The 26,557-nt window shown below is 35.1% G+C and overlaps 6 protein-coding genes across 16 annotated transcripts; 2 read left to right on the top strand and 4 right to left on the bottom strand.

The window, feature by feature from the left end:
• On the top strand, positions 1–1,740 carry LOC142537069 (uncharacterized). 3 transcript variants are annotated; one of them, XM_075642612.1, is made up of 2 exons: positions 1–181; positions 553–1,740. In XM_075642612.1, the coding sequence occupies exon 2, from the start codon at positions 695–697 to the stop codon at positions 1,415–1,417; it is 723 nt and encodes a 240-aa protein (XP_075498727.1). In that variant the 5' UTR covers positions 1–181; positions 553–694; the 3' UTR covers positions 1,418–1,740. The 3 variants fall into 3 exon arrangements, with proteins under 3 accessions (XP_075498727.1, XP_075498726.1, XP_075498725.1); XM_075642611.1 differs by having other exon boundaries at positions 550–1,740; XM_075642610.1 differs by having other exon boundaries at positions 2–181; positions 577–1,740.
• A 271-nt stretch (positions 1,741–2,011) lies between these two features.
• LOC142537070 (membrane-anchored ubiquitin-fold protein 2-like) lies at positions 2,012–4,515 on the bottom strand. 6 transcript variants are annotated; one of them, XM_075642613.1, is made up of 4 exons: positions 4,331–4,515; positions 3,605–3,737; positions 2,711–2,872; positions 2,012–2,338 (listed from the first exon to the last, which is right to left on the bottom strand). In XM_075642613.1, exons 2-4 carry the CDS (start codon positions 3,735–3,737, stop codon positions 2,235–2,237), a joined length of 399 nt encoding a protein of 132 aa, XP_075498728.1. In that variant the 5' UTR covers positions 4,331–4,515; the 3' UTR covers positions 2,012–2,234. The 6 variants fall into 6 exon arrangements, with proteins under 6 accessions (XP_075498728.1, XP_075498733.1, XP_075498731.1 ...); XM_075642618.1 differs by having other exon boundaries at positions 3,605–3,756; positions 4,331–4,462; XM_075642616.1 differs by having other exon boundaries at positions 3,605–3,759; positions 4,331–4,457.
• A 1,126-nt stretch (positions 4,516–5,641) lies between these two features.
• On the bottom strand, positions 5,642–10,975 carry LOC142537065 (putative galacturonosyltransferase 14). Its single transcript, XM_075642607.1, has 6 exons — positions 10,323–10,975; positions 9,349–9,404; positions 9,052–9,207; positions 7,654–8,244; positions 6,853–7,155; positions 5,642–6,401 (listed from the first exon to the last, which is right to left on the bottom strand). The coding sequence occupies exons 1-6, from the start codon at positions 10,552–10,554 to the stop codon at positions 6,120–6,122; spliced, it is 1,620 nt and encodes a 539-aa protein (XP_075498722.1). The 5' UTR covers positions 10,555–10,975; the 3' UTR covers positions 5,642–6,119.
• Positions 10,976–11,565: 590 nt separating this feature from the next.
• Positions 11,566–13,433, bottom strand: LOC142537067 (BAG family molecular chaperone regulator 8, chloroplastic-like). The gene is given in 4 exon segments (XM_075642609.1): positions 11,566–12,482; positions 12,485–12,577; positions 12,699–12,839; positions 12,842–13,433. Coding segments are annotated over 4 exon segments (1,302 nt in total). The 5' UTR covers positions 13,262–13,433; the 3' UTR covers positions 11,566–11,834.
• Positions 13,434–13,670: 237 nt separating this feature from the next.
• Positions 13,671–16,471, bottom strand: LOC142537066 (UDP-glucose 6-dehydrogenase 1-like). The gene is made up of 2 exons (XM_075642608.1): positions 16,285–16,471; positions 13,671–15,345 (listed from the first exon to the last, which is right to left on the bottom strand). Exon 2 carries the CDS (start codon positions 15,323–15,325, stop codon positions 13,883–13,885), a length of 1,443 nt encoding a protein of 480 aa, XP_075498723.1. The 5' UTR covers positions 15,326–15,345; positions 16,285–16,471; the 3' UTR covers positions 13,671–13,882.
• Positions 16,472–17,241: 770 nt separating this feature from the next.
• On the top strand, positions 17,242–26,387 carry LOC142538097 (microtubule-destabilizing protein 60-like). 4 transcript variants are annotated; one of them, XM_075643537.1, is made up of 5 exons: positions 17,242–18,321; positions 18,536–18,581; positions 25,482–25,813; positions 25,904–25,998; positions 26,097–26,387. In XM_075643537.1, exons 1-3 carry the CDS (start codon positions 17,518–17,520, stop codon positions 25,502–25,504), a joined length of 873 nt encoding a protein of 290 aa, XP_075499652.1. In that variant the 5' UTR covers positions 17,242–17,517; the 3' UTR covers positions 25,505–25,813; positions 25,904–25,998; positions 26,097–26,387. The 4 variants fall into 4 exon arrangements, 3 of the variants coding, with proteins under 3 accessions (XP_075499652.1, XP_075499654.1, XP_075499653.1); XR_012818646.1 differs by lacking the exons at positions 17,242–18,321; positions 18,536–18,581 and adding an exon at positions 24,823–25,164; XM_075643539.1 differs by lacking the exons at positions 25,482–25,813; positions 25,904–25,998; positions 26,097–26,387 and having other exon boundaries at positions 17,242–18,437.
• Positions 26,388–26,557: the final 170 nt, after the last annotated feature.

The raw sequence follows: 26,557 nt of genomic DNA, 5'->3' as shown, positions 1-26,557 counted from the left end.
CCGACGAGATTGGACAATATATGTGGAATCCAAGGTCAAAAGGCACTTGCTGCTGGTTAAGCTCAGCCACACAGCGGACGGACCCCGCCATTTTTGTCACTGTTGTTTGTGTCTTTGTGATCAATCTCAGATCCTTCTTCTCTCCTCTGCCGGTTTCGCCGATATCGGCTTCAATCTATAGGTAATTCCATCTTTAAATTACTTTTTTAGATCCATTAATTTTCCCGAGCTGCGATCCTCGATTTGATGCTACGTATGATCGCTCTTGTGAAATCAACCTTTTTTTTTCAAACCTTTTTTAAGGAAACAAACAGATTCAATGCTGTGGTTATTGAAGAATCATGATTGATATATTTGCTCAAAATAAGTGATGAAATTATTCACATATGCAAATGGTGCTTTCGTTTCACTTTGAACTGGTATTTGATGTGTCGGGGTGGAAATAGACAGCAGTTAAGTTTAGCTGACTTAGAATCTGCATATGTTAATCTTTGTTTTTTTCCATGAATTTTCAGTCTGAGAATCTTATTTTTGTGTCTGACCTCTTAGTAGCTTGAGCCCTTGCCTTGTGGACAGGAAATGTTAATCTATTAGCAGCCTCCCTACTTTGCTGCATGATCTGGAACTTGCTTCCGGTTGTTTAGATGGAAACTCTGGGGTCAAGATTGACCCATTGAAGCAAACACAAGATTCGATGGATTATTCTGATGGTGAAGTTTCTTCAACAGCCAGCAGAGAGGAGGGACTAGAATGCCCTATATGCTGGGAATCCTTTAATCTTGTTGAAAATGTACCCTATGTTTTGTGGTGTGGACATTCATTGTGCAAGAACTGCATCCTTGGTCTCCAGTGGGCTGTTGTGAAATGTCCCACTTTACCACTTCAGCTCCCACTCTTCATATCTTGCCCCTGGTGCAATCTCTTGTCACTTCGCCTGGTTTATAGAGGGAACCTGAAATTTCCCAGTAAAAATTTCTTTCTTCTTTGGATGCTGGAAAGCATGAATGGTGACAGAGTGAAATCTGATTCCACCATTTGTGGGCATCATCACGTAGTTTGTTCATCAAGTGCAAAAGCAACGAGAAGCTATGTAGGCAATAACCATAGAAGACGGCAACATATGCATCATTCTGAACTGTTGGAATCTAGTCATGATGGCAATCAATTCAACGGATATCTTGCTGTTGAGAGGTTTCACTCCAACCTCAGAAAGGCCCTCATTTTCTTTGTTCATTTGACTGCAAAGTTTCCACTGGTCGTCATTTTTCTTCTCATAATCTTTTATGCGATTCCTGCTAGTGCAGCCATCTTGGCTCTGTACATACTTATCACAGTTGTCTTTGCACTACCATCTTTCCTCATTCTGTACTTTGCATATCCCAGTTTGGATTGGCTGATGAGGGAGATCTTCACATGACATTCTGTCTCTGCACAACCAGATTATGTGTTTTTCATTCTAGATTTGACAATACTTCTGGTTTGACATCTAAGATTTTGTGTTCAACATGCATGTTAGTGATCTATGTTTGTTTATTTCATTGAGATTCACTGGCGCAAGGCTGCCAAGAAACATTGTTTGTGTACATGGTGATGGTTCAAGCAAATATTGTTGGCTGTGATTTATGAATACTTTGGGAACCTTAATGTAAGGTACAATGTAACAAGTTCTTGTAATGGCAGCGTTTCCGTTGGCTTTTAATGATTTCAATTCAAAATTTTGAGGATGATACTTGGAAGATATTCTTTGAAAATTTGTTGGGTAAGTAGTTTTTCAAAGTGGATATAATGTTTCGTTGTTTCGCAGTCCTGCTACTCCAAATTTTAACGTATGTATGAATTTTAAATGGAAACTCTGTAAAGGTTTTAACACTACGGAAAAATAAATTTGAAAATTGATGAAAATAAACAACTATTACTCTTTCTAATAGTGAAACGGAAATCTTTAGCAACTACTTCGTTACGAAAAATATAAAACGTGGACATTTGCCGTAAGTTAAGGAGAAACTAGAAATTTTAAGATTCAAACACCATGAATGAATATCAACTGTCATAATCAACAGATCAACTGCCATAATCAACAGACTACAGGGGCATTCTATGATTATGAATCAAATTCATTCCAAAGCATGAAGAAATCTTTAATCGACGCTTAAAAAGCCAAATACATCAAAATAATCTGAGAAATGTATCTATAAAACATTACACTCAATGGAAGTAACATCAACGACGAACCTTCATGAATGCATGTTTTTTGTTATGTGCGCTCGTTTCACCACTTGTTTTGTGTCAACAAGAATTTGACCTCTTTGGATGGCTATACAAATCCCATCAACTTCATCTGCAAAATGTAAAAAAAGAAGAAAAAAAGCTCGTTTTTATTCCAAAAGACGAGTAAAGGGAGTCTAGAATTTAAAAACCTGTTGAGAATCGGAATGCTGCTACATTGCTCGCATCTTATAAAATCACACACAAACATTTGTGCTTAGGTTCGCTTGGTACTTTCTTCTCTGTTGCACATAAATGATACGTACCCGATGAACATAGTATTCAAAAGTAAAAACTAGAGCATTTGAGGCAACAGTTAGGGAAAGAAAGAGAAACACCATCGACCCTTACACAATAAAAACCAACACATACATATACATGGAAAAGACGAAATTTTAGATGGTATTATCTCCCAGAAATGTTTATTAAGGAGTTTAAATCAAACCTTTTTCAGGTGGGGGTTGAACAACGACATGCATGGTGGTGGCTCCTCCTGGAATATCACATAATGGGCTCATACATTCCCCCACAGTTTTGTTGTTCTCTAGTATTCTTCCTGCACAAATTAACTTGACATCCTTCACTGTACGTGGACCATTTTGTTTCTCTGTTTAAGGAAAGTATGTTTGATTATTTACCCGAAGGCAGAAATAACACCATAACATGAAGAAACTTGAGTTTAGACAACGAGCAACCTAATATTTTTTTGTATAATGTGCTGTGATGAAGTTCACAAGCCTAGAAGGTATATAAGATCATGGGTATGTACTAGTTTGGATTGCAGAAATAAAGCATTAAATTGACAATATAGTATTCATGTTCAACTCATTTCTAAATGAACCACTTTAACAAACAAGTCTATTGTTGTTGCTTACCAACAGTAGGAATCCTAATTATAACAAACTCCAATAGAAGACGAAACCATTTGATACACCTTATGATAAAATCACATGTCCTAGAATTTGGTGATTCACGTAATTTGATCATGTCACTATGCTACGCCCAACTCCCAAGTAGCACCAAGTTCTAACAGAGTCAGAAAAAGAGGGCACGTGCACTTTCAAAGGCAGACTAAAACTTAACTACTAGATTTCTTTTTCAGGAGAAAATTCCATTCCAGTTCTTCGATCGAAACATGCCCAATCCCCATCTATTGTACATGCTAACCTTTTTAGGGCTTAAAGCAGAATTAACAGCCACAATTAAAAGAAACTTTATATATTGTGTGCTTATGTTTGTAAATCATAAATAAGCGCAGCACAGATGCAGATTCAAGTCTCCATATGCAGAAAAGACTGGACACACAAAGAATCTTTTTTTGTTGAAAAAATCATCAAACCTTTAGGCCATTGAGCTATGACATTCTCTTTCAAGGTAGCGACACTTGTAGCCACAGAAAAATTCTTCGGTCCAATATCTGACCCATCATTCAACCTAAACTTGATTTCCAGCTGATCTTTTGCCCCAGACATCTTCAAAATAATTCAAGAACTACTGTTCAACAAAATATTCAGATCACTTCCACAAAAGCAATGAAGAATCCACTCAATAACAAGAATTTCCTCTCCTCAATGAATTATGAAAGCCATCCACATCTTTGCCTTTTGTGCATCTGAGATATGATTCTAAAACTAACCAAAAATACAGTCTTTGAATTCTTAAGATGCACAGTTGAATATCACAAATTTATAAATTAAATAATCAGCACCACATAGATTGATGCAAATATAAAATTAAACTTATTGGAAATTTTTTAACACCATCGAAAAAAAATGGTTATCATGCCCGGTTTCAAGGAACAAGAACCAGCGCGTTGACTGATCCAACTGATGCAACGAAAATAAAGCTAAAAAAAAGGTAAAGTGGAATAGAATCTTAAACAGTAATCACCTCACCTTTTTCCACAAATATCACGAAAAAGTGAATTAAATCTTTGTCTAACTTCTAAATCAATAAAGTAATCAAACCCAAAAAAAAAAAAATGGAAAAACAAAACTCATAAGTTCTCACTTTCGGTAAAAATTCTCAAGTTCCCACAATCAAAAACTTTGAAGAACGCAATTACTTGATCTGGGGTGGAGTTGAATTCTTCCTCTGATTCCCCTTTTTCGCTAGATTGTATTAGTTTTCAAGAAACACAAAGCAAGGGTAATGAAGAAATGCATTAGAAAATCAGAAAATACAAAAGAAGAAGCGACAAAGGCGTGAAATGCATAAATAATGTACAACACGTATTTACATGTAGATGTTAGTGATGAATTATTATTTTTTTCTCGAAAATATGTTAGTATGAAATTATGAATTGTTAATTCAACTGGTGTTCGTGTATCAGTGTATAATATATATATTATATATATACATAAAGAAAATGCTAGATCGAGGCTAGGCTGTAACGGAGTTTTTAAGGTTAATAAAAACGTCGAATTTTACTTAACTTATACGCAGTCGATGAACTTCGTGTTGTGTTCTCTTATTAGTTAGTTCATTCCCATGAAAAAAACTTATCGACAAATTGTCAATATTAATTATGAATATATTTGAATAATATTTTTAGTTTCATATTTTTCATCAATAATACCAAATCGTGACATGCATGTATGTTTAACAACATAATTATAAAAATATAACAATGATATTGATTTTCACAATAATGACTAAAACTGATCGTCAAAATATAATTATTAAGCATTTAGTTAAACATCAAGTAATAAATCCAATATATATATATACATTACTAAAATTGATATTTTGCCAAACTTATTTGTTCAGAACAATGCAGTTAGATAAACAACCAGCAAATGCTCCCCTTCATAGTTCATATTTCTCTTTTAAATGCTAATTTTTTATTTTAAATATAGTTTACAGCAACCAGCGCATTACTATTCAACCAACAATCAGCACATTACTATTTTAATAGTTTACATTAATGTTAAAATTAAATAATCTTACCATGAGGTTATAAATGCTAATTTTAAAAAATAAATTATAGAAAATAACATACGTGACCCCAACTATTAGGAATCTAAGCTTCTCTTAATTGTCTCAAAGGGAACCAAATCATTCACCTTTTAAAAGCAAAATATTCATTTTTGGTGGCCTAAATGTTGCCAAGTAACAACACTGCCTCAAATTCCTCCCTAATCAATTCTAAAGTATCAGAATTTAAATTATAGCGATCGGCATTAAGCGAACAATGACAACGACCCTTGATTTTTTGGAAATCATGTATATTCTCAATTTAATTTTGCAATGAAGAATCATATGCTCGTTTAAAATGTTTCGAACCAATAGAGAGAAGAAATACCAATATGGAAGTATCGGATGTTTTGTATGTAAATGGAAGCTAACAACTTATCTACGGGAACCACCAAAATGATAAAATATCAATGCAATGAGTAAAAAACTGAAGAAAATGGGGGAAAACCTGTCTAAATGTGAAAGCAATACATAAGAGAGAACCATCTCCTTAGTTTGGGGAAGAGAGGGAACCACGCAGAGGACCGGCGAGACCAATGGCTCCTGAATCATGTCCCAATATGCATTAACAAATATATACACCCATATTCTCTTCTAAGCAACAAGACTCGCAGGATCAAATTCCAACTTGAAGGCAAAGAAATAATGCCCTTAGCTCAACCAAATACTGATCGGATTTCCATTTTCAATACCAGTCATCAGGAATGTGGGCAAAGTAGAAATCAAGATTTAATTTCACCGCGGTGAAAAAGATCAAGGTTCCCCTTGTTCTCGCTCAACCAAATATCTACAAATTTCTTTATCACACAAAAGGGACCAGAAATGTATCCATCTTATGTCAATTTATTTCACAAGTGTGACACTCCGTTGGTTGATTACTATTCCAAGATGTGGCAATTCCTGATAAAGTCATTGGAGTTGTTCACATATTTGGTCCAAAATGGCCGGAGATGCTCAAAACCAATCTCCAACCATGGTTTTGACTGGCCATTATAGTGAATCACTGCTGCCTTTTTTACTTTTTCAATGTTGCTCTTGTGTTGATAGCCCAACCCAAGCATGTGCCACGAGGGGTCAATTGGGTGAACATAACCCCTAAATGCAATCAAAGCAGGGGGTAGGGTTCCAAGTTTCCATAATGTCAGGTTTGACTTCAAATTCTGCAGTCAGATAACCTGGTTAAGAAGTTGATAGGTATGGTACAGAAATTGATAACGGAGAAGGGCAGGAATATTTGGATGAATTTAACGGCAGAAATACAGCATATAATATTATAAAGCCGTACCTACAAGAATGCATAAATACATAAAAAATGTGAATTGCCACAAAATACATGGATAAATCAGGCAAGTGTAAACTTACAAACAGTGGACTCAACTTAAACTAAAGCTGATGAATTAGTAATGCACCAAAGCAAGACGGGATATGTGGTATTCAAATAGAAACAAAATGAAAAATATCAAGGTATATAAAGATCTGCAGCTCTCGCTGAAACGAAGCTGAGCCTCCTACTTGCACAAATAGTTGCCTTACTGATCAACGCATCATACGTATAGCAAGTAAGTACTATCACAAGTTACTTGATATAATTAAAAGGACATTGAAGTATACCTGCTTGAGCCAGGCATGATAAATATCCCTGATTTTTGTCTTTCTCCATGCACTCAAATCAAAAATATTCATTCCATATGCCCAAGCACATTCATCAGGATTCAAATTCCTTGTTATAAGTGGATGAGAGAAGTTGAAATAGTTTCTAAATCTTTTGGACATGACCCACTCATCTTCGCCTTTACAAGTTTCAACAGCTCCATTAACTTTCCCATCAAGGTCAACAGCCCAGAGAGGAGACAAATCATGTTGAATCACAACATCATCATCTAAGAACACCACCTTGTCAAGGTATGGGAATAGCTGCAAGGTGTAATAAAATAACTTTCTCAGCCTTAAATAAGAAAAGATGAATAGAATGTGAAAAGGCAACGGCAATAAAATAATGATAACACATATTTTCAATCCCAGCTGTAATTGATAAGAAGACTTGAGTGTTAAAACTGATGATACTGAATTGATCAGATTCCGATCAAGTGCTCAAAAGGTTCAAGTTTCTTATGAAGGGAGATAAGCTTGGGGAAAACATCGGGGATCCTATCAGTGGTCTCTGTTTGATTATATGTGATTGGATCGTAGACTTTTGAAATGATTTGTTTCCAAACAACAAACAAGGGTTGAAATTTAATACAGATGCCAATTTTTTTAAAATAGCAAGACAGCTGTTGGTTATCTACATATTCAAGTTCGATATTTGCACATGGTGTATCCCTTGCAATTTCAGAAGCAATACTCTATAATTATCATATGATTAAAAAATATACAGCACGTGAATTGCATGCTCAATGGCTAATTGATTACCTCTGGAAGATATATACGTAGATGATTGAGTAAGGAGATATACTTTGGACTTCTAGCTTGTAATTTTGAGGCAAATGATCGCGGTGAGATATCACTAAGATTGGCTCCAGCAACGTGATTTCCATGGTAGTAATTTCTGATCCCATAATGGTTCTCCACAGCTTCAAGAACTGGGACATTCTCTCTAGTTAACCAATCAAACTGATGAACACCTTTTACTTCAACTACAGCTGGAGATACAGGATTTAGAGCAAACCATGAATGCATTCCTGCATATGTTTTTTTGTCAGTTATGACATGAAAAACATTTCTTTCGGGATTTAGTGATGACTGCACAGCAGATGTGACAACAACTGAAGCAGCAAGAATGTTGTCGGTAGACAATACAAAGTGATGGTAGGAGTTGTCAGAAAGCAAAGGAAGTAACTCTGGAGAAGGTAACTGTTTGCGCGCATGAGCATTAGAAGAATATTCATCAGTCAGCCTCAATGAAAGGCAGTGAATGCCCCTAGGAATAGCACTAGCTGCAAAGTGTTTATTCATTAGCTCTGCAAACCTGGATTCCCTGATTTCCCTTTCAGATCTTTCCATCTGTTAGAGAGAGAAAAATCAGTTTCCAAATCAACAAAATTAGGATCACCAAGGAGAATCCATAATACATAAATTACATACATGTCAATTAGGTAGAAAGAATGCTTGAAAAAATATCCAGAGATCAATTGCAAGAGATGTGAATAAATATTTGACCTCAAACAAAATTAATGCTTCTATTAACTGGCACCAGTCATTACACTTATCAAACCCACGGGACAACCAATAAGGTACATCACTTTTTAATTACTTGGATAAAAATCAGTTTATGATACAGCCGTTCCCAAAAGCCAAATTCAAAAAAAACCTATATGACAATTGACAATTGACATGAACCGTGCTGCATGGGGGATAGAAAACCATAGGATCTTGTACAATGGTAACATCACTATTTATCTGTTTCTACATTAACACTTTAACTCGTGGTATATTAGAGGTGACATGATTTGATTTAATTTGGTGTGTGGAATGTAAGACAAAACCATCATGTCCAAATTGGTGCAGTCCAAGTCACCCCAGAGAAAGGGTCTCGTCAGTTAGTTGGTTTAGAACTTTAAGCTAAATCATAATTCAGAACCTTCTCAAAGTTTTAACAATTTTGATACAGTATCTGTTTGTTTGTCGTGATAGATGCACAAGAAAATTAGACTTAAAACTCTAAAATACGATATATCATGATGTATCAAGCACTGGAGTCAGTAGAAAGGAAGAAGCAAAGAGAGAAAGCTAAACAAGTTGCAAGGTTTATCAACAATTCGCAAACATGAACTTGCCAAACAACAACACAAATGTAAGTCCGACACCTACCATCCCTTTCAAAATCGAACCAAACTCCTTTGAACTGTGTTTGTTGTTTTTCATTTCAGAAACAAGCTGACTAAAAGAGTCTGGGAGCTTCAGACTTTGAGGGACTTTTTCAGAGTTTGCTTGATTCAGGATCTTAACAAAGTCCTTGACCAGCCTCTTTCATAAAAAAAAAGTGACAAGGTTTCAGTATCAGTATCATACGTGGATCACCAATAAAACTAGTTACTTTGAAAAAGTATGATATATTTAATTAAATCAATACGTTTTAAATATCAACGAGTAGCAAAATATATTTACCCCAGAAGCATCAGCTCTACCAAGAAGCTTAGGCCCCAAACGGCGTCCTAAACAATCTGAGAGCAACAAAAACAGAACTTGAGACCATAAACTTCACCGATGAATCAATATTTTTATACATCAAAGTAAGAATGAAATTATTATTTTTAAAGAAGAAACACGTGCATCGTAAAGAAAGCATACAGGTAAAAGCAAGAGCAAAAATGGCTGGAAGTCACTCATTTCTCATTTTTTCTCACACGATCATCAACTTAAATATTTTGCCATGTAGTTTAATATATAGCACAAAAAACTACATCATGACACTGGACCAGTGCTTAGGACTTCACATTCCGATTCAGGAGTGAATAACTCAAATAATTGTCTAAAGTAACAAAAGGAGCTCTGTTTTAAAACATACATCATGTTTCAGACACAATAGCGAGGTGAAGTACAGAAAGGAGAGCAGAATATGGAATCGGTCACTTTCAGTCGATAAGAAGGCCATTTAAGTAAATTGCTTCAAATAATAAGAGTTTTAGAAGGCAAGGAGTCGGGATTATTGAAGCACGTGATAGAATTCCAAAGTTTCATGGAAAAATAATGCAAAGAGGACAACTTTATCAACATTTGAGCAAAAAAGAAAAAAAATGGAAGTAAACGATATGATATATACAGACAGCATAACTACATATTAGCCATATAACCTAGGATGACAAGCTGCCATTAGCTCAGCTAATGGGTAATTAGGTCCTTCGCAAGCCATTACAATGCCAGTTGATACATTTCATACAAATAGGAGCACAGTCCGAAGGAAGTACCAAAGCTAAAATTTGTAAAGAAGCCAAAATCCAAAAACCAATCCACCAAATGCCATTATAGCACAAAGCATAAAACAAATGTCCACAAGATATAACAAACAAACATCATCACATAAAATAATCAACACAAAGCAAACGTCCATCAAAATTTGTAAGAAATAAGTAGGAACGTACCTATTGAGGAGCACTTGTTGACACCTTCAAGGGTAACGAGGGCGGTCAGAATGAAGACAAAAGGCAACAAAAAAGCAAGAATCAAAATGGTTTGGAAGAGCGCGCGGTACGAAATATGGCGAGTTGCAACCTTGATCCTCATCAAATCTCCGCCTCCTCCATTGACATTTCCTCCACAGCTGCTCGATGATATCGTTATACTTCTCATGCTAGGTGAGAAGTGCAGCTGCATCTTCCACCGCCGCCCTTCTCTTCCTCCACAATGCTCCTCTTTTCCACTTTTACCCTCCTAAAGTTCAGCAAATGATCCTTCCGCCTCCACCGCCTCCACCATTACAAAAATTGAAGCTAATAATCTTCTTCCTCGAATGAAAAGGTAGATCCCAGCAATTCTTCGAAATTTGTAATGCATTCCTCACCACTCCGGCAGCTAATCAACGCTCCTAATTCCCCTCCAGTCCCCGCATTGAAATGCATATCCCAAAAATATCCTATCACTTTCCCAATTCCGATATCTATCTGTGCATAATCATAATTTTCTGGAAATATGCGTACCCATAAATTCTCTCTCAAACGTTTGCCGCTCCTCGTTGATTAATTCCCCGCTTATGAATTTCTTTTTCCTTGGGTCGATGTGGGAAAAGATGAAATACATTCATGGTAAAATTGTTTTATTTATTTATTTATTTATTTGTATTTTATTTTTTTTGCTTGACTTTCATTTGATGTTAATTATTATTTTTGAATATTTAGAAGATAAAATAAATTTTGTGCGGTGTATTTTCTTGAAATATTCATAATTTTAAAGTTCGATGTCAAATCATTAAATTCCAACGAGCAGTCGTTTTTCCCGCAACAAAAATTAAACATGTCAAATTAAAATGAAATTTGACAAACATAACGGACTTAAAAACTAATTTTTCCTAAATTCAATTTGACAAGATAAATTGTGCACCTTCAAATTTCAAATAACTGTTGATTAAGATCATCACAAGGCTTCAACTGTATGTACTGTACTATACGCCTCAAATTTTTACCCCTTCAACTTAGATATAATATTATTATGTACTTAATCCCAATGTAATAGCACTTTATCTCAAAAATAAAGGAAAATTTTACGGTATATATACAAGTATGGCTATAAGAAAAATGGATAATCTTATAAAAAAAGTACTGGAAATTGTACAATTTAGACCACAACGAATAACATCGAAAAAAACAACCAAGACTGGGCTCAAAGATCTAACAGACAAAACCCAAGAAAAACAAGAATGAGTTAATGTAAGATACAACATTTGTTAGAATAACATACAAGCTACACACACCAATGAAGGCAACTGCTACATGCTCAAATAAAGACACCGATCTCTCACAACATAATATATAGTCACCATGTTTTTCTACTACAAGCTCTTTCTTGATCCCCAAATGCAAACCAAAAACTAAAAACAGCAATCTGGCATTGGTTTCCTATTGTCGCAACAATATGCGGATCCGATTAACCGAAGCAATTTAGCTATTGCGTCTCTTTCCAATCAAATCATCTCTCATTTCCATCTTCACAGGCAACGGAGCAGCAAAAACAAATTCCTCGGCTTTATGATTACTATTATTTCCGAGGCCTTTTTTGCCATCACTGCTCGGCAACGATCCTCCACTCTCCGAGTGATTTTCCTCCTCATCTTCATCATCAGCATCTTTTGAAGATACCCCCATTACTTCAACTTCTCGACAAAGATCATCTTCAAGCTGTCTTTCAGCATCATCTAAATTTACGTCATCAATGCTATCATCACAATCCTCTTCCAATAATGGCCTGCTGTTTCTCCTTGAAACCCAACAAGCCTTGCCATTGTCGGCAAATTTTACATTTTTTGTTACTTTGGGATGAGCTCCTCCATACTGCTTCACCAAAATCCCACTTCTATTCCCAGAAGTAACTTGATTTCTCGTCAAAAACAAATCTTGGCTTTCACCTGACCCACTTTCCTCCTCAAGCTCCTCAGCTAATTTATCAATTTTTTCAACTAAACCTTTCAATTTCGCTACATTGATTCCTTTGAAGCCTCCACTTTTCACGCTACCAGTTTTTCTTTCACCATTTAACACCCTAGTTTTCACATTATCTCCTCTATGTCTCACATTACTTGAAAACCCCCTCCCCTTTCCACACAAACTGCATCAATCCAATCCAAAAATTGATTCAATTCTCTGCTCACTGACTTTCTTCCATCTCTAATCATGGGATCACTACCCTTCAATGTACAAGCACAGAGGAAAAATGGGGAAAAGATTATCGATCGGACTACATCACATAACTCGTGTTAAAAACAATACAAGCATATAAAAGCATTCCTAGCCAGGATCTCTTTTTACCTGAACAGATTCAAGTTTGAGAAGCAAGTCCATGGCTTTATCATAGAGTATGCCATGATCGAAGTGGGTTTTCTCATAAACCGAGGATTTGAGAAGCCCGAGAGTTGATTTAATGGAAGCAAGATCTTTGAGCTGGCGGAGGGGGTTCTTGATCTGCGGAGAAGGAAGGCTCTGAAATGAGTCTGAATGGTGCACGCAGCCGCATCACGGAGCGAGTGGGAGGAGGAAAAAGGGGAGGAGCGACGGTGGAGGGCAGACTCTAGGGAGGCGATTCGGCTTAGCAGAGAGGACACGGTGGGATGGATCCGCCGCTCATGGTGGAGGTAGCCTTCCGGGGTATGGGGGTGGTGGTGTAGATTTTGAATGTGAGATTGAACAGAATAGAGATGGGGTCGTGGAGGGATGGGAAAATGGAATTTGGAATCTTGCGGCGGTAATGGCAGAGGGTGGTGGTGGTGGTGCTGGTGGCAGTGTGTGTGGGGAGTGTAGCAGCAGTGGCCATAGCAAGAGGGGGAGTTGGTGGCGGGTTGGTGGCACTGGCAGAAATGGTGGTGGGAGGCCATGTTCTTTCTCTTTGGGGTGGTCGGACTATGATGTGATAAATCTAGGGCACTTCAAGGAATTTGAGGATTTTCTCAAATCACAAAAATATGTTAAAACGAAAATTCGACATAAATTAATACGCAGTTAATCAGTTGGTGATGCGAATCCGATGAACATGGACATTTTTATATATTTGGACTTTCTTCACAAGGCCCAGTAAATTACCAGCACACATAAATCAAAAATTATTTTGTCACGTTATTTATGTTTATGTGAACGAAAGATTTGAACAGGTATCTAAATCGTGGAACAGTTCCAGAGATTGCATGTCAAGGAGATGATACAAATGCTGATAAATTGAAAGATAATAAAGGAGGACTACAACAAAAACAATAATTCTAAAACAAAAGCACAAACGAAAAAAAGTAATGTCACCAATAAAACTTCTAACTTTATACCAGATAGCAGCAATATTTGATAATCCTCCAACTACAAAAGGGCATATGAGTGAAATCAGAAAGTGATGCATATTTTTAAATAAAATAAAATTTTGGCAAAATAATAGCATGCGATTGCCTGGTTTTCACAACTATGCTGCTTGGTTTGAACTCCAACAGGCATTCTGACAATTGATTTTGAATTTATGCGACAGCAGGCATGTCCTTGAGCCAGGCATCAAGTGGTTTGCCAATTGAGTAAACGATGAAACCGATTTTCCTGAGCTTATTAGCGTCAATAATGTTCCTTCCATCGAAAATAAAGGCGGGTTTCTGCATATTGTCGTATATCCTTTGGAAATCGAGTGTCTTAAATTCATCCCATTCGGTGAGGATGCAGATGGCATGTGCATCCTTTGTGGCCTCGTAGGCATCCCAAGCAGCATGAAGTTTCTTCACAGTGGAGGGGCTAGTCGGTTGAAGATGAAGGGGATGATCCCAGTCGAATTTGTTCATTGTAAGGTCCCTCTGGATCTGATCCTCAGTGACCTGAGGATCATAGATGCTCAGGTAGGCTTTGTCACCTAAGAGTCCTTTGCAAACATCGATAGCAGGAGTCTCCCTGGTATCACCAGTATCTTTCTTGAAGGCAAAACCCAAGATGGCTACTTTCTTGTTAGCGACTGTGTTGAACATGGAAGCAACGAGGCGATTGACAAAACGGTTCTTTTGGTAGTCGTTGATCTTAATAACCTGCTTCCAGTATTCTGCAACTTCCGGGAGACCATTGCATTCACAAATGTAAACCAAGTTCAGAATGTCCTTCTGGAAGCAGGAACCACCAAAACCAACACTGGCATTGAGGAACTTGGGACCAATTCTTGTGTCCTTTCCTACGGCGTAAGCCACTTGGGTGACATCTGCTCCAGTAGCCTCACAGAGAGCAGACATCGCGTTGACTGAAGAGATTCTTTGAGCTAAGAATGCATTAGCAGCAAGCTTTGAGAGCTCTGCAGACCATAAATTAGTGGTGAGGATACGATCTTCAGGAACCCAGTGGGCATAAACATCCTTCAGGGCTTGCACGGCCTTGAAGCCTTCTGGGGTCTCCCTGCCTCCAATGAGAACTCTGTCTGGGTTGAAAAGATCTTGAATAGCAGTCCCCTCAGCAAGAAATTCTGGGTTAGAGAGGATTTGATAATTAATTCCCTTGCTGTTGTGGGTCAATATTTTTTCAATGGCCTCAGCAGTTTTGACCGGAACAGTGGACTTCTCAACCACAATCTTGTCCGATTTTGACACATCAGCAATCATGCGGGCAGCGCTCTCCCAATATGTCAAATCTGCTGCCTTACCAGCTCCAAGACCTCGAGTCTTGGTGGGAGTATTGACTGAGACAAAGACTATGTCGGCCTCAAATACATGTTTCTCCACATCCGTGCTGAAGAACAGATTCTTTCCCCGGCACTGTTTTACCACATCATCAAGGCCAGGCTCATAGATGGGAAGCTGATCGCTGTTCCAGCCATTGATACGAGGAACAGAAATATCAACAACAGCTACTTCAATTTGAGGACACTTTAGTGCTATTACTGCCATAGTCGGGCCTCCTACATACCCGGCTCCAATACAGCAAATCTTCACCATTTGACCCTTGTTTCAGTGCTCTAGAAAAGATATCAAACATACAACTCTCAGATATCCAATTTTACATCATACTTCAATGACAAACAAAATCTTTAAGTCCGGATAACACTTCGATATGAAATAAAATATCCTCAGGCAGCTTTTGGAAGCATTACCATAACAAAAATATGATTTAATTACTAATCATTGCACCATGAACATGGAAAAAATTAATATTTAATTTAAATTTACAGCAGCCATCCAGTAAGGAAAATGAGCCGCTAAAGAGACAGTTAATAAAAGATGCATACACACGAATCCAAATTGCCCATCATTAGTTTGCATGAATAAAAAAACTTAATACTCCATCAAATTAGAATCACATAAATTTTAAAAATCGTAGTTTTTCAGAATTGAACGTTTAATAATTTTGGGAATCACATTTGATGCAAGCAGCTGAGACAAAAGATGCCAGCATTGAAGATCTAAACTTTTTTTTAACTCAACAGAACATTTCAATATGAAAAGAAAACCACAAAGTTATCATTGAAGATCCATCCCTCAATTGCATGTAATCCCCAAAAACACTGCTAGTAATTTGAGTTAAATCATCAGAAAACAAAAGAGCTCGACAAATGCCAGAATTCACCGAACGTACTAGTTCCAAAAAACTCCCGCAACTATTATAATCATGAAAAAACTAACGCAGCAAATGAGAGATCAAACCAGAGGAAAGAACAAAATCACGTAAATAGCGGGCAACTACATTTCAGATCAACACCCAAAAAACTAAATCTTAGTTTAAGATTTCGTCTCAGGAAATTCAACGTAAAATGATGCGAGAAAAGCTGAATTCACCCAGAAATTCACACCTGGCACACATCCTAGCGCGGGTATCAAATTCCACATAAAAGCAAGAACAAAACTTTTACACCATCTTAGCTACAATATTTCAGATTAAAGAAGAAAAAAAAATCTACCTCTGAATTACGCGTTTGGATTTCTGAAAAGTGGAGAGAACGAGAGATCTATATCTGTATGAGAATGAAAGAAGTTGGTCGAGAAACCGTGAGAGCGGGCAGCTCTTATATTGTCGTTTAGATCCAAGATCCCACCCCGCGGACGAGTGAAGTTACAATAAGACCCCTCCACTTACACGTATGGCTTTCCAAGTCGATGTGCTCCAAGTGCCAAAATTTGAGTGTTCTTGGAAGGTGGAGAAGATTATGGTAATTTCAGACCTTTATGTAAACCATACTTAGGCAATAAATCATATTTTAGGATCTACATTTTTGTTGATTCATTGCTTATAAATAGTATTCATCAATTTTTAGGTTCTTTTTTTTTTTTTTTTGTTCTTATCATTAAATGATTATCTTAGATAATAAATTGAAGTTTTTTCGTAAATATTTTTATTTGAATTCGTGTTTTTATTATAAAAAAATGTTCATGTCACTTCACTCAATCGATGATACACGTGATTATTTGAAGTTTCACTCGGAAAATTATGCATACATATTAAACTTTATATGGTAGAAGATAATTTGTACGTTAAATCCTATTCAAGAAATGAATCATCAATAATAAATAAAATTTATGTCAGCTTTTAGTTACATGTAATCGGTTATCACTATAATTTTATTTAGTAAAAAATACATAACAATTAGTGCATAAAAAACTTTTAAAAAATGGCATGTAGCTTTGATGCAAGTTCAATCAATCATTAATTGCAGGCATGAAGCTAACTTCAAGATTAAGAATTAACGCACCTTTTCGAGTAACATTCAAGTCAGTTTTCCATGTGTAGTGTAAGTTAAAATATATATTTTAGGAGAAGATTTAATAAATAAAATTTATTAAATTGGAAAAATATAAATAAAATTTGAAGATAAATTGAAAAATTATAATTAATGTTTCCTAAATCGTACAAATTTTGGGCCGAATGGCAAAGTCCATGGGCTACTGAAGCATTGGGCTTGGAAAGTAACTTGCAATCCTGACCGTCCGGCAGAACAACTAATCAACGCTTAAAAAATAACTAGCCGTTACAATTCCGCAGTCAGAAGGAAGCTCTCCCCGCGCCCTCTTCGATCATTCCCCACTTCCCCGTAAATCAATGAATTCCAACGATCTCATCTTGTAAACCCTAAAGACTCCTCTCCATTACTGTATCTAAAATCCCCAATCTTCACTCGATTTTCCGGCGTTTCCCCATGGAATCGAATTCGAGGACTGCGGGTGCAGTTGTTACTCCTGGGAAAGAAAACTACAGCCGGTTCAATCCATCTAACTTTGATGACACCCGGAAATTTTTGGAGAATCTCGACCCAAATTTTTCAATCGTTAACTTGAAGTCGTTCAATTCTCCGACGATAATCAAGTCAGAAAAGAGTGCCAAAAAATCCGATTCCAGAAGCCCTAACCCCATCCGAGTGGCTTCGCCTTTGTTGAAGAAAAAAATTCGAGAAAGGAAGTTTGTGATTGCGAAGAAGAAATCTAGGAATGAGGAACTGAATTCTTCAGCGGCTGGTGTGGTGTGTGAGAAGTGTAAGAAGGCGATTGGGAAATCCAGCAAGTGTTGGTGTGTGGCATATCAGAGTTTGAGGGCTTCTCAAGAAGATTTTTTCGATAAGCGCGCTAAACTAAGCAATGAAATTGACGTTGAGAAGCTAAATAAGCATAATGTCGGAGATGAGAACGAAAGGTTAAAAGTAAACCACATTGGTCAAGACACGAGGATTGATAACGAAGGGGGACTGGAAGGAAAAGATTCATCAGAGAATAACGATGAATATGTTGAATTAATTCTGAAGAGGAGAAGAGATAAACTGTTAAAAGAAGCCAGAGAAAGTGTTCCAGAGTCAGGATCTGGTAGGGTGATGCATTTGGTAAGGGCATTTGAGAATCTACATTTGATTCGGAAAGCAGATGATTCTGGGGATGAAGAATTGGAGCAAGTGCAGGACGAAAAGAAGGGGACAAAATGGGGCTTGCCCGGACTGCAACAGTCTACTAAGGTCTCTAACTCGCAAGTTTATTTGCCTTTGTATTGTCCATCAGATATTTAACTTACATCAGAAAGCTTAAGTTTGGGTTCAACCCGTTCTTATTCGTTAGACAGCAGCCAAGGAAGGTTAGCAAGAAGATATATGTTTGTCCTAATCATATAAATTGTGTTTTTTCTTATCTTGTTTATGTTCTGACTTAGATTTTTTAACTTTGAAGCTTCAGCTTTTCAACCAGGACTTCTGCCCGAGTTGGAAGAAGCAGGCGAAGGGTGAGACATTTTATACATGATGTGATGTGATTTGTTTCCTCATAAAGGTGATTGTAGCTATGTTTTCACCTTTGCAGCTGTGATACCCGCTAACTTTCAACATAAAAAATAAAATATACTTGTGAACATTTATCATTATCAATTAGCGAAACAAAATTAAGATTTTTATTTAATTTATGATTTTTGGGATTTGAGTTAGATTGACATTATTGGGTTATAGTTTGACTTCGAAAATTAGTGTCAGACGTTCATGTCGAATTCCAGAATCAAATAAAAAAATGTCTCTGTTTCTCAACTTTATCAAATTATTGAAACTTCGTTTAAATTACTTAGGATTCTTGAACTTTTGTCTTCTTTTTTTAAAAACAAACTTGAAATATATATGTTTTGGATTAGTTCCCATGACTTCATTAGTAACTAATAGTTTTGTTAGATTTTGGCATTTAAATTGTTTATACAAAACAAATAAACAGTTACCCATGTATTGGAACTTAACATTTCGAGTTAATCAATATAAACAATACTTGAATTCAGATTTTAGAACTTTTGTTTGTTCTCCAACAAACTTTTTTACGTAGTCTCTCCAAATAATATGGATTTGAGGCTACCAAAATCGGTAAGCGGGCTTTGGATTTTAGGCTATCGGAATCGGTAAGTGGGCATCATATTACTTTTGAAAAATTTTGATTTTAGTTTTCTGAAATTCTGAAATCTTTTGATGTAAAAAATCTATAATTTTCGTATTGAATATGGATTTTAACTTATCAGAATCAGTAAGTATACTTTATTATTGTTTTCATATTTTTATTGTATTGCTTTGGGAAACTATTTTTATTTTAGTTTTTTAAAATTCTGAAATTTTATGATACAAGAAAATCTTTAATTTTCATATTGAATTTGCATTTTAAGCTATTGGAATCGTCAAGCCGGCTTTATTATTATTTTCTTATAATTTCTATATTGCTTTTGAAATCTTTTTTTCTGAAATTATGCAATAAAAGAAAGTCTGAAATTTTTGTATGAATATGGATTTGAGGATACCATACTTTGGGCTTTAATACTATTTTGTATATTTTATATATTTCTTTTGAAAATATTTTGAATTAGTTTTTTGAAATTTTGCGATACAATAAAGTCATGTGAAATTTCTGAATATCTGAGTTCTAATTCCTGATTTTGGTACTTAATGAAATTTTGAACCAAATGTTAGGGATACATAATTTTGACTACTCCTGATTCTTGAACTCACCCTTAGGAGAATAAATCTAGAATACTGATATCAGTTAAAACATGATGGAAAATCTAGAGGACTAATATCATGCATATGATATTTTATACAAGCTAGGATCTCTGATTATTAATTAGAGTAAATATTGTGTACACATTAAATATTTTGTTGCTAATGTTAAAAAAATTTAAAAATTATTTCAAAACTGGAAGATATATCAGTTGCAGAGCGATCCCCACTGTCATTCACCAACTCACCCCTCTTTTAGAACATAAGAGCGATAATAAAAACGGTTTGGTTGAAGCAGTTTATCAAACACTTTTTATGCAATGCTTTGTTATTTGAAGATACATAAAATGCTTGAACAATGCATTCTAAAATAAACAACAATAATTAAATGCAATAAAGTAAGTAGATACTAATTTGTTTATGGATGTTCAGAGATCAACAACTCTTACATTATCATCCCTTCTTCTACTTAGGAAGGATCTATTAGACGACTTTGATTTATGCAACACATTGTATAAACCCATTTCAACCTAAGAATTTTCTTTTGCTTAATCGAAGCTCCTAGCACACTCTTGATTGTAGGCAACAACCTCACAATCCGCATATTACTCAATCTTTGAAGTTTTTGTGTAAAGACTATTACTCAACTATTTATTGAAGCTCAACTCTCTTATGTGTGAGTGATTTGTGTGTGTGAGAATTTAATCCTTTACAATGTATATATCTCATATGTATCCCCACACTTGAGTTTGCTAGGGTGACCATGCTTTGAATCTCCTTCAAAGCTTTTGTTTAATCTTCAAGATATTGTATTTATAGCCTCCAAAGAATATGACTGTTAAGAAAGGTTCTGGATTGTTTCTGACATTAAAATCGTCAAGGCCATTTTTCCCTAGCCCTACTGATTTTGAGCCTTGCTGTCAGTTAGGCTCGTCAGTTAGACTGATAAATCAGCCAGGCTCGTTTCAGTTAGGCCGAGCCTTGCTGATTCGAGGTCTGAGCCCTGATAATGTGCAAAACCTGTTACTAACAGTTTTTCAGTTTTCATTACAATTATTTTTGCATTGCAACCATCAATTTACCTAGATAGCATTCGATTTAGCCCAACTGACCAGAAATAAGACTTGTATAACATAGAGTTTTCTGATCAATCATTTGGGGGTCTGGTCATTTGCATAACCGAGCTATGAGTTATCATCAAAACACTACAGCTTGCCAGATTTTCAGCTTGGTTAAATTTGAGTTCCGATTTTCGGGTTGCGCTAGCAACTTTACACTTAAGTAAATATTCTAGAAACATAATAAAAAGTTTTGTTATCATCAAAATCAAGATTTCTAGTGTTTATAAACCCAACAATCATTATTTAGCTTCTTCTGATTTGAAATTTTAGTCCGCCACTAATTCGCTTTTGAGTTGTAAATAAACTTGGATTGGATTCCATAATAAAATAGGCTAGTTTCATTAATTTTTAACTCAGGGCTTCAACTTGGATTGCCCCAAGACCCGTGAGCACGTGCAATGATGATTATCTTTAGACATGTTGTTTTCCTCCAATTTTAATGCATAAACATGTTTATGGTGTTGAACTCGTATTGGGAAGGAAACAAAGATGGGCACAAAGTTTAAAGAATGTTGCCAGAATGTTGCCGGAAGCCACATCCCAGGTTCGTGGCATGACAGAACGGTATGGATGACAATGGGTCGGATTTGGGTAATGTTCATCCCCATCCCCATCCCCATTGGGTATTCAATCATTCCCATCCCCATATCCGTCAAAGGATTAGATATCCAAACCTTATCAAAATCCTATTACTACATATAATTGGTTTTCTCAAATTTGAATTATTTCGAATAAGCATGGATATTTACAAAAGAAAAAAATTAGAAGAATAAGAGAAAAAAATTATAAATCAAATTAACAAATTAAAAATTATTAAAGAAATAACAAAATATTAAAAACAATTTATCCTAATATCATTATCCTACAAAAATAACATCAACTCTATACTAATAATTTCTATGTCTTCAATATAAGCTGCTGAAAAATCACACACACACACAAAAACAAGATTTACTACAATAAAAAATTATTTGGGAACCTTGTGTTTATACTACATGATCGATAGAAAATTTAACTTATGATTTGTGGGATTTAAGTTAGATTGACATTATTGGATTATAGTTTGACTTTGAAGCTTAGTGTTTGTGTTGCATTCCAAAACAAAATTAAAATATGTCATTATTTCTCAACTTTATCATGTTATTGAAACTTCATTTGAAATACTTAGCACTCTTGAACTTTACTCTTTTAAAAAATAAATATAAAAAGCCTTTTTTAAAAAAGCTTGAAATATATATGTTTTCGATGGTTCCCCTTGACTTCGGTTTTATTAGACTTTTACGTTTAAATTGTTTATACAAAACCAACAAATCGTTACCCTTATATTGGAATTTAATTTCTAAGTCACCTTTTAGTTCGTATGGATAACATAATTATTTATAACTTTAAGACTTTGTAGAATTTGAGTCAAACGTTGAATGAAACAAGGATGTGTAATCAATTCATGTTATCATTCACACCAAACAGTACCTTAGAGTTATTCTACATAACTAATATTTGAAATCGGATTTTATAACTTTTATCTGCTTTCAAACAAACTATTTTATGTATCTCTCTAGATAATAAGAAATTTGAGGCTACCGGAATTGGTAAATGGGATTTATTATTATTTTCTTATATTTATATCAATGCATTTGATGTTTGATATAATCTAGGATTTCTATTTATTATTTAGAGTACATTTTACAAGTTAAATATTTTGTGATTACAGATAAAAAATTTAAAAATGGAAGATATTAATTTTTCCCCGCCCCTTGTCATTCACTCATTTACCCATCTTCCAGAAAATAAGAGCGAAAATGAAATCGTGTAGGGGTGGGAACAAACAGAATTATCAGGCTTGTAGATGTTGATCGGATATTCATGGTGTTGTTGCAGTTTCAAGAAGTTTAGTAATTATTTAGCTTATTCTGATTTGAATTTTTATTTCGCTACTATATTTCTGATTTGTAAACTTGGGTTTTGTAATAAAATGGGCTGGTTTCCATGAATTTCTGTAACTTAGAGGCTTAAATATTTTCAAAACTTTAACCATGAGTCCATGAATTTCTCACATTGTCCCTCCATGATCGTTGACGTTCCTAGCTTCGAGTTCTTAGCTTTGTGTAGTTAATGCACGAGGCCTGTATTTTTAGCTTCGACCAGGACCTCATCTTTCTAAAGTCTGCCCCTAACCATGACTTTGAATATTGTCGAAGCCGCATCCTTGGTCCGTGGCATGATAGAATGGTATCAAAGCGAAACCAAGTTCGTGGTCTTGATGGAAAAGTAGGACTTATTACAATAAAAAAATAATTTGGGAAACTAGTGATTATATTACATGATCGATAGAAAATGTAACATATGATTTTTGGGATTTAAGTTAGATTGACACTATTAGGTTGTTATAGTTTGACATTGAAGGTTAGTGTTAGTGTTGAATTGCACGACGAAATAAAAAAATTGTCTTTGTTTCTCAACTTTATGAAGTTATTGAAACTTCATTTAAATTATTTATGATTTTGAACTTTTTTCTCCCTTTTTAAAAAAATCAGTTTTTTTTAAAGAAACTTGAAATATGTATATTCTGGGTCAGTTCCCATAAATTCTGTTGAGAATGTAACCAAAGTCTCACATTAGAAATAAATGGGGAAGATCATTGATTCATAAAGCCCAAAAACAAAACTAAGAATGCTTACGGAGATATGTGATTTCAATTGTGTAACGGTATTAGAGCCAGGTTTAGATTAGCCATGTGGGTGGAATCCTCGGATACATAACAATATCATACCATTATGGAGATATGTGATTTCAATTGTGTAATGGTATTAGAGCCATGTTTAGATTGAGCCATGTGGTTTGAATCCTTAGATACTTAAAAGAAGGAGGTGAGGGCTCCTAGTAAATCCGTAATAAGCTCTCGAGGCAGCGGTGCTTCAAGTATTTCACGTAAGGCGTGCACCTCGATTTCTTCTAAGTGGAAAGGACCGATGAGATTGAAAGGAGGCTCGGACCATGAGAATAATGGTATTTTTTTTGACGGGAGGATTGTTGGGAATGCAACCAAAGTCCAACATTGGAAATACATGGGGAATATCTTGCTTTTGAAAATACTTTGATTTTAGTTTGCTGAAATTCTGAAATTTTGCGATACAAGAAAATTTTAATTTTTCTTATTGAATATGTATCCGAGGCTACCAGAATCGGTATGTGGTTTTTGTTATTATTATTTTCGTATATATGTTATATTTTAATTTGGATTTTAATTCTATGTAATTCTGAAAAAAGAATTTATATAAGAAAATTTGTAATTTTCGTATTGATTTTATGTCTTGTTTATAATAATATTTTGATTTTTGTATATTTTATATCTTGCTTATAATAAATTTTTATCTTAGTTTTCTGAAATTTTGAATTTTACAATATAAGAAAATCTGAAATTTTCATATTGCATATAAATTTGAGGCTACCGGAAACGGTAAGTGGATTTATTATTTTCATATATTATATATATTGCTTTTGAAATTATTTTGATTTTAGTTTTCTGATTTTCTGAAATTTTGCGATAAAAAAATCTGAAATTTTGGTATTGTTTTAAGTTATATGAAATTTCCGAAAACCTTATTGATTTTGGTACTGAATGAATTATAAACCAAACAGTATATTCAACATGTACTCTGGCTACTCGTGATTCCTGACCTTATCTTTAGCAGGATAAATCAGTTAAGCCATGAAGAACAGAATTTAGTGCATTTGATATTTGATATAAGTTAGGATCTCTGTTTATTATTTAGATTGACGTTTACACATTAAATAATTTGTTATTACTGCTAAAACAAGTTCAAAACTTAATTGTAAACTCGAAGATATTAATGTTCACTCACCAATTTATCCACCTTATAAGAGCAAAGATAAAACTTCTTAAGTCTGCTACTGTATTCGTTTTTGAGTTGTAAATAAACTTGTATTCAGTAAGAAAATAGGTTGTAACTTAAAGGCTTAAACATTTTCGGAAGTTTAACTATGACTTTTGAGAATGCTGCCGAAGCCGCATCCCTAATGGTATCAGAGCGAAACCATGTTCATGTCTAGATAAGAAAGTAGGATTTATTTCGATAAAAAAAATTGGGAATCCCGCCTGCACATTGTACTAAACAAAAGATTGCAAGAAAGGATGGAAGAGGAGAAAAAATTGCAGATACCCATTGCTCAGGGTCGTCTTCCCTTGATCACGGATGAACCAGAGGTAACCTGCAGTGTTATCTCTCTGGGGAAAGCTTTTTTAACTGAATTGAGAATTTTTACCTTAATACTTCCAATTCCTTATTGTTTTTATTTGGTCGGCCTATCATTTCATGACTTCCATAAGTATTTTTCTTGATTATGGCTAAAAATGCTTTTGCTAAGTTGATAACCGATAAGAAGTCTTGAATATTATTTTTCTGATCGTCACAGTGATCTTGTTATTTGGAGTATGATAGCTGCTTGTCCCAGTATCTTGGTCGCATATGAAGTTACGTCAGAAATAATTGATTAGATATATTTTATTTAATGGTTTTTCAGTTTTTGGTAAAGCCTCCGGTTAAAGAAAACAATAGGCCCATTGATGTGGTATTGCATAGTGATATAAGAGCAGAGGAGCGTGCTGAATTTGATCAACAGGCATAGCTTTTTCCTACTTAACCTGCTGAAACTTTTTGTCAGAAACACATGAAATGACACATTTCCATCTGTGTCACAGCATGAATCTGGGGGAGTTTGTTATTTCACTTGTAAGCTTGCCGCTTTTCAATCTGTTAATACTTTTGTCTAAACATGTTTTTCCTTCTATCAAGGTTGCCCGGAAAATGAGATTTATTGAACAATATCGGTTGGAAAGGGAGAGACAACAAAAGGTAAACTATATCTATAGCAAACGAGAACACGAGACAACATGTTTTTCAGTCCTGCAATAATTTTTGGTATGTTTATTTTGCTTTTCTCAGCTAGCAGAAGAAGAAGAGATAAGAAGACTAAGGAAAGAGATCATTCCAAAAGCTCAACCCATGCCATATTTTGACAGACCTTTTGTGCCGAGAAGGTAATAAAATTTCATTTACATCTGCATCCAAAGTAGACGCATGCTATCATACTATCATTAAAGTCAAGTCATAAGTGGGTTGTTTGTTTATCTTTCAGATCCACGAAACACCTGACTGTACCGAGAGAACCGAAGTTCCATGTACCTCAACACAAGAAGATCAAGTGTTGCTCGTCTTGCGTCGATAACTGCGGCTGTGTACAATGGATGAATGGTGGAAGCTTTGTTTATTTTCTTGATTTTTGGATTTACCACCATCTATATATTCATACAAAATCACAAATGAAATAGTAGATAAATAAGTTAGATATATATGACTTTGTGAGAATAAGATATTCAATCACAGAGTTGGTCGAGCGATTTAATGAACGATCCAATGGAGTAAATGAATGGGGTACTATCATTGTTAGTTTTTTTTTTTCAAAGTCTAATCAAAATCAATCATATTATGGCTTAATAAATTCATTTTTTAAAATACTTTCCCTACCAAAAACTTAAGTGGAATATACAACATTTAAAACTAATAAGTAACAACTCAATCTTATGAACCACAATTAAA

The sequence above is a fragment of the Primulina tabacum genome, chromosome 2, assembly GCF_025594145.1.
Source record: "Primulina tabacum isolate GXHZ01 chromosome 2, ASM2559414v2, whole genome shotgun sequence".
Taxonomy (NCBI): Eukaryota; Viridiplantae; Streptophyta; class Magnoliopsida; order Lamiales; family Gesneriaceae; genus Primulina; species Primulina tabacum.
The sequence above is the reverse complement of the archived record's forward strand: the minus strand, read 5'-3'. Positions and strand labels throughout refer to the sequence as shown.